Genomic DNA, 6,823 nt, shown 5'->3' on the forward strand with positions numbered 1-6,823 from the left:
TGGTTTCTTCTAATTCATCGTCGATGGATTCAGACATCGCTCGGCTTGCAACGATTCAAAACCGCCTTTCTTCATATGTCTCTCGGAGAAATTCTTTACTGAGTGTGGGCTCACTTTTCCTCTTCCCTCTTTCTTGATGACGTACTTTGCTCGGCGTAAGGCGGCCATTTCTCAATTTACCCCAGCAACTTTTCGGAACGTCGTGGGTCTCTCGATTATGGCCGAGGCTGCAGGAGTCGAGCTGACTTGCGACCATTTGGAAGAGTTGACGATTCTGAATCCGTCGAAACAGACTAAATCTCTCGGAATTTATTACCTGGGTTTGGCAAAGAATACGACCCTGGTCGAAGGCGCCAAGGGAAAAACGTATAATTGGAAAGGCTCGTATTTTTTTCTGGAAGTTACTCCTGGGGTTCAAGAGGACCCATCCATTCCTTGGTTTTCTGGGTGGAACCCTTCACCCGGTAGCCGACCGTTCTTGTTTAACTATCTTTTTGTTCTTGGCCGGGCTTTGGTTTTACCTAATCCCCCTTGGTTCATCATATTTTTTGTAGTTTTTTGTAGTTGTCGTCTCAAGGTGTCTTCTACCATATCCTCCTACTATTCAAGCTGAGGTTAACGCGATCAAGCTCCTATGTCCCTACGTCTGGCCGGGTACCGAGTTGAAGAAAGGTCGTCCAAGGAAAATACCAGCTTCGTCGAGGAAGAAAGGTAACAGAAAGGTACCGTTTCTGTTGTCTACGATTTTAGCTGGAACAATGGGGAGACTGAACACAAATGTTCCCGACGTATCTGATCGCTACCGTCGGGTTCCAGAGTCTTCTTCCTTGCCTCGTTCGACTCCTCGCTCGGAGTCTCGTCCCGAGACGCATCCTGCCGACATTGGTTTGACCCAGAGAGTTCCTTCCCAGTCTCATCGGTCAATCGAGACTTCTCCGAGACAGCCTTCCAAGACTCTTCCTCCGAACCATCACATCGGGCCTGCCGAGACGCTCCCGAGAAGGAAGACAGGCGTGGCTCCTCGTCGTCACGCTGAGATTTCTAAAAGTCCTCAGAAGAGGAAAGAGGGATCAGGCCAAGAGCGACCAGATCCTTCGAAGAAGCAAAACACGTCTGATTATGGCTAGAGCTTCACTCACTCCTCCTCAGCTCGTCCTTTTCCGGACGACCCTCAATCCTGCGCCGAGCTTTTTCGAAAGATTCATTTCGGTGCAGGTCGCATACTTCCTGCTGAGAAGATGAAAGAAGAGGATGCGGTTACTGATGTTGCCCAAGCCGCTTTTGAGGTTTGTCAGATTTACCGATCCCGTATGAAGTCCTCTCGTCTTTTTTTTTTTTTTTTTTTTTTTTTTGAACACTCGTTCTTTTTTTTTTTTTGCAGCTTATTGCACGAACTAATTGTTTGGCTTCGCGCTACGATCGTCGCGTTTGTGATCTAGAGGGCGATCGTCCGGGAGTGTCGAGTTTGGCTTAGAGGGTTGAACGTCTCGAGGCCCAGCTTGGGGAGGCGGTTCAATCTAATCTAAGGTTGAGCAATGAGGTTGCGAAGCTTGAAGATCATCAACGCAGATTAGTTTCGGAGAGGGATGGTCTTATGTAAAAGCTCCAGGCGTCTGACGCCTCTAATAAGTTGTCTTTGACGAAGAGGCTCAGAGATCGGCGTGAGGAGTTCGAATACTTTGAGAGGATTAGTGCCTTTAATAAGTTGAGCGTTCGTGTGCAAAAGCTGCTAGCCAAACACAAGGAGTATGCTGACGCGGTCATGGCGTCCAGGGAAAAATTCCTCGAATATAATCAAGCTGTTGGAAACGTCCAGATGCTCGAGACGCTCGTCGCCGAAGGCCAAATTTCGCTAACCGCCAATGCGGTCAAGGAGGGGATTGTCGCCGTGATGTCTCAGCTGAACGACGAGGTGGGAAGTATTGAGCTTCCGGACATTGCTGATGCTGATTTCGACGTTGCTTCGGTCTTTGCTGAGCCTCTCCCCTCTGTCCCAGATTGGTTCGCTTCTCCTGAGAGCGGGGGTGACGAAGAGGTTGAGGACGAAGGGTCTGATAGTGGGGAGGCCGAGGCTGATTGGACCGAGCAACAGGTCTAAAAAGACGCGAGCGCTCCGAATGAAGAACGTCCTGCTGATGGACGTTCTCCGACTCCTGGCCGCGAGTCTCCAGTCGATTGTCTTGTTTTATAAATTTGTTTTAATAGTTATCGTTCCTGCCGTGTTTAGGGTCGGCTCCTGTGTACACTTACTTTTGCCCCGTGTTTTGGGGTCGACTCCCGTATGTTAAACTGTCGTTGCCGAGTGCTGGCTCCTTTTGAATTTTATTATCGTTTTGCGTATTAATTACTTGTCATTTAATGGTTGTGATTTCTGAGGCGTCTATTACTGGTCGCCTATCTTTGGAAATTGTCCTCATACCGTATAAATAATCCTTCAATCTTTGCTAAATTCATTTCGTGTTCTGCTTTGGCGATTTGCTCTGTCTTTTGTGTCTAGAGAAAGGTTGTTCTGACGCCGGTAACAACGAGTTCGGCGTGGTTGCGGAGAGAGCGGGAGCGACGTATTATGAGGTTCGACGAACTTATCCGCTCCTAGCTTGATTACTACCATGCTCGCATTCAGCGGCTGAGGGCTTACATCATTGCTACGCGTCGTTCATTTGAGCGTTACTTTGGTTTTTGTCGTGTAGACGGGATCGTAGAATGTCTTGAAGTGTTGATTGACGATAGGCTCTTTGTTCTGACGTGGCAATGGGAACGACTACAAGACGACCGTTCTCGTCGTGAGGCATTATTTGCGGAAGTTGTGATACCTGACCTTTAACAAGACGACCTTGAGTCTATTGGTTGAAGGCCGTTTGAAGAACGTGCTGAGATCATTGCTTGTCGGACTCGTATCGACGTGTTGTGTCGTTATATTAGTCAACTGGACGGCACGAGGCACTACTTTGATGAGAGCAATCGCGCCGAGGGGATTTGTGCGTACTGGAGGAGATGGTCGCTAATGGTGCTAACGTCCCAATGATCGTGTTGAAAGATGTGAAGGAGTCATGCTGTTACTGGCAGACGACGATCGGCGGGTTAGAGTTCGTCACTCCGTCTGACGGCGATCTTGGAATTGAATGATTGTTTTTCCGTTCCCCCCTCTTTTATGTGCAAAGGTGGGGTCGTTTTTTTTGTATCACACTATTGTCGTCGTTCGAATAAAGTCTATATATTATTTTTATATCGCTGTTTTACTCTTGCTTCGACTAGCGTTGTGTTGTGAGTCGCAGCTCGGCTTGGATTTGTAGGTGCGACTCGTGATTGTCGGCTTACCCCTTTTGTGCGAGTTGTGACTCGGCTTTTGTAGGATTAGGTGCGACTCGTGATTGTCGGCTTACCCCTTTTGTGCGAGTTGCGATTCGGCTTTTATAGAGTTAGGTGCGACTCATGATTGTCGGCTTACCCCTTTTTTGCGAGTTGCGACTCGGCTTTTATAGAGTTAGGTGCGACTCATGATTGTTAGCTTACCCCTTTTTTGCGAGTTGCGACTCGGCGTTTATAGAGTTAGGTGCGACTCATGATTATCGGCTTATCCCTTTTTTGCGAGTTGCGACTCGGCGTTTATAGAGTTAGGTGCGACTCATGATTATCGGCTTACCCTTTTTTGCGAGTTGTGACTCGGCTTTTGTAGGATTAGGTGCGACTCGTGATTGTCGGCTTACCCCTTTTGTGCGAGTTGCGATTCGGCTTTTATAGAGTTAGGTGCGACTCATGATTGTCGGCTTACCACTTTTTTGCGAGTTGCGACTTGGCTTTTATAGAGTTCGGTGCGACTCATGATTGTCGGCTTACCCCTTTTTGCGAGTTGCGATTCGGCTTTTATAGAGTTAGGTGCGACTCATGATTGTCGGCTTACTCCTTTTTTGCGAGTTGCGACTCGGCGTTTATAGAGTTAGGTGCGGCTCATGATTATCGGCTTACCCTTTTTTGCGAGTTGTGACTCGGCTTTTGTAGGATTAGGTGCGACTCGTGATTGTCGGCTTACCCCTTTTGTGCGAGTTGCGACTCGGCTTTTATAAAGTTAGGTGCGACTCATGATTGTCGGGTTACCCCTTTTTTGCGAGTTGCGACTCGGTTTTTATAGAGTTAGGTGCGACTCATGATTGTCGGCTTACCCCTTTTTTGCGAGTTGCGACTCGGCTTGTATAGAGTTAGGTGCGACCCATGATTTTCGGCTTACTCCTTTTTTGCGAGTTGCGACTCGGCTTTTATAGAGTTAGGTGCGACTAATGATTGTCGGCTTACCCCTTTTTTGCGAGTTGCGACTCGGCTTTTATAGAGTTAGGTGCGACTCATGATTGTCGGCTAACCCCTTTTTTGCGAGTTGCGACTCGGCTTTTATAGAGTTAGGTGCGACTCATGATTGTCGGCTTACCCCTTTTTTGCGAGTTGCGACTCGGTTTGTATAGAGTTAGGTGCGACTCATGATTGTCGGCTTACCCCTTTTTTGCGAGTTGCGACTCGGCTTTTATAGAGTTAGGTGCGACTCATGATTGTTGGCTTACTCCTTTTTTGCGAGTTGCGACTCGGCTTTTATAGAGTTAGGTGCGACTCATGATTGTCGGCTTACCCCATTTTTGTGAGTTGCGACTCGACTTTTATAGAGTTAGGTGCGACTCATGATTGTCGGGTTACCCCTTTTTTGCGAGTTGCGACTAGGCTTTTATAGAGTTAGGTGCGACTCATGATTGTCGGCTTACCCCTTTTTTGCGAGTTGTGAATCGGCTTTTGTAGGATTAGGTGTGACTCGTGATTGTCGGCTTACCCCTTTTGTGCGAGTTGCGACTCGGCTTTTATAGAGTTAGGTGCGACTAATGATTGTCGGCTTATCCCTTTTTTACGAGTTGCGACTCGGCTTTTATAGAGTTAGGTGCGACTCATGATTGTCAGCTTACCCCTTTTTTGCGAGTTGCGACTCGGCGTTTATAGAGTTAGGTGCGACTCATGATTATCGGCTTATCCCTTTTTTGCGAGTTGCGACTCGGCGTTTATAGAGTTAGGTGCGACTCATGATTATCGGCTAACCCCTTTTTTGCGAGTTGCGACTCGGCGTTTATAGAGTTAGGTGCGACTCATGATTATTGGCTTACTCCTTTTTTGCGAGTTGCGACTCGGCTTTTATAGAGTTAGGTGCGACTCATGATTGTCGGCTAACCCCTTTTTTGCGAGTTGCGACTCGGCTTTTATAGAGTTAGGTGCGACTCATGATTGTCGGCTTACCCCTTTTGTGCGAGTTGCGACTCGGCTTTTATAGAGTTAGGTGCGACTCATGATTGTCGGCTAACCCCTTTTTTGCGAGTTGCGACTCGGCTTTTATAGAGCTAGGTGCGACTCATGATTGTCGGCTTACCCCTTTTTTGCGAGTTGCGACTAGGCTTTTATAGAGTTAGGTGCGACTCATGATTGTCGGCTTACCCCTTTTTTGCGAGTTGTGAATCGGCTTTTGTAGGATTAGGTGCGACTCGTGATTGTCGGCTTACCCCTTTTGTGCGAGTTGCGACTCGGCTTTTATAGAGTTAGGTGCGACTCATGATTGTCGGCTTACTCCATTTTTGTGAGTTGCGACTCGACTTTTATAGAGTTAGGTGCGACTCATGATTGTCGGCTTACCCCTTTTTTGCAAGTTGCGACTCGGCTTTTATAGAGTTAGGTGCGACTCATGATTGTCGGCTTACCATTTTTTTGCGAGTTGCGACTCGGCTTTTATAGAGTTAGGTGCAACTCACGATTGTCGGCTTACCCCGTTTTTGCGAGTTGCGACTCGGCTTTTATAGAGTTAGGTGCGACTCATGATTGTCGGCTTACTCCTTTTTTGCGAGTTGCGACTCGGCTTTTATAGAGTTAGGTGCGACTCATGATTGTCGGCTTACCCCATTTTTGTGAGTTGCGACTCGACTTTTATAGAGTTAGGTGCGACTCATGATTGTCGGCTTACTCCTTTTTTGCGAGTTGCGACTCGGCTTTTATAGAGTTAGGTGCGACTCATGATTGTCGGCTTACCCCTTTTGTGCGAGTTGTGACTCGGCTTTTATAGGATTAGGTGCGACTCGTGATTGTCGGCTTACCCCTTTTGTGCGAGTTGCGATTCGGCTTTTATAGAGTTAGGTGCGACTCATGATTGTCGGCTTACCCCTTTTTTGCGAGTTGCGACTCGGCTTTTATAGAGTTAGGTGCGACTCATGATTGTCAGCTTACCCCTTTTTTGCGAGTTGCAACTCGGCGTTTATAGAGTTAGGTGCGACTCATGATTATCGGCTTACCCCTTTTTTGCGAGTTGCGACTCGGCGTTTATAGAGTTAGGTGCGACTCATGATTATCGGCTTACCCTTTTTTGCGAGTTGTGACTCGGCTTTTGTAGGATTAGGTGCGACTCGTGATTGTCGGCTTACCCCTTTTGTGCGAGTTGCGATTCGGCTTTTATAGAGTTAGGTGCGACTCATGATTGTCGGCTTACCACTTTTTTGCGAGTTGCGACTTGGCTTTTATAGAGTTAGGTGTGACTCATGATTGTCGGCTTACCCCTTTTTGCGAGTTGTGATTCGGCTTTTATAGAGTTAGGTGCGACTCATGATTGTCGGCTTACCCCTTTTTTGCGAGTTGCGACTCGGCGTTTATAGAGTTAGGTGCGGCTCATGATTATCGGCTTACCCTTTTTTGCGAGTTGTGACTCGGCTTTTGTAGGATTAGGTGCGACTCGTGATTGTCGGCTTACCCCTTTTTTGCGAGTTGCGACTCGGCTTTTATAAAGTTAGGTGCGACTCATGATTGTCGGGTTACC

The 6,823-nt window shown here is 47.6% G+C and overlaps 1 protein-coding gene across 1 annotated transcript; it reads left to right on the forward strand.

Moving 5' to 3' along the window:
- Positions 1-217: 217 nt before the first annotated feature.
- LOC147934268 (uncharacterized) lies at positions 218-2,824 on the forward strand. Its single transcript, XM_087472562.1, has 7 exons — positions 218-464; positions 565-1,122; positions 1,216-1,286; positions 1,610-2,092; positions 2,228-2,279; positions 2,498-2,571; positions 2,624-2,824. Exons 1-7 carry the CDS (start codon positions 218-220, stop codon positions 2,822-2,824), a joined length of 1,686 nt encoding a protein of 561 aa, XP_087328688.1.
- The last annotated feature ends 3,999 nt before the right edge of the window (positions 2,825-6,823 follow it).

The sequence above is a fragment of the Camelina sativa genome, chromosome 11 (assembly GCF_030686135.1).
Source record: "Camelina sativa cultivar CO46 ecotype springtype chromosome 11, ASM3068613v1".
Lineage (NCBI taxonomy): Eukaryota > Viridiplantae > Streptophyta > Magnoliopsida > Brassicales > Brassicaceae > Camelina > Camelina sativa.

Coding starts and splice junctions, on each gene's coding strand:
- LOC147934268 (XM_087472562.1), top strand. CDS start 218: ATGGCCGAGGCTGCAGGAGTCGAGCTGACTTGCGACCATTTGGAAGAG. Junction 465..564: donor TGGGTGGAACCCTTCACCCG/GTAGCCGACCGT, acceptor AGTTTTTTGTAG/TTGTCGTCTCAAGGTGTCTT. Junction 1,123..1,215: donor GCAAAACACGTCTGATTATG/GCTAGAGCTTCA, acceptor ATTTCGGTGCAG/GTCGCATACTTCCTGCTGAG.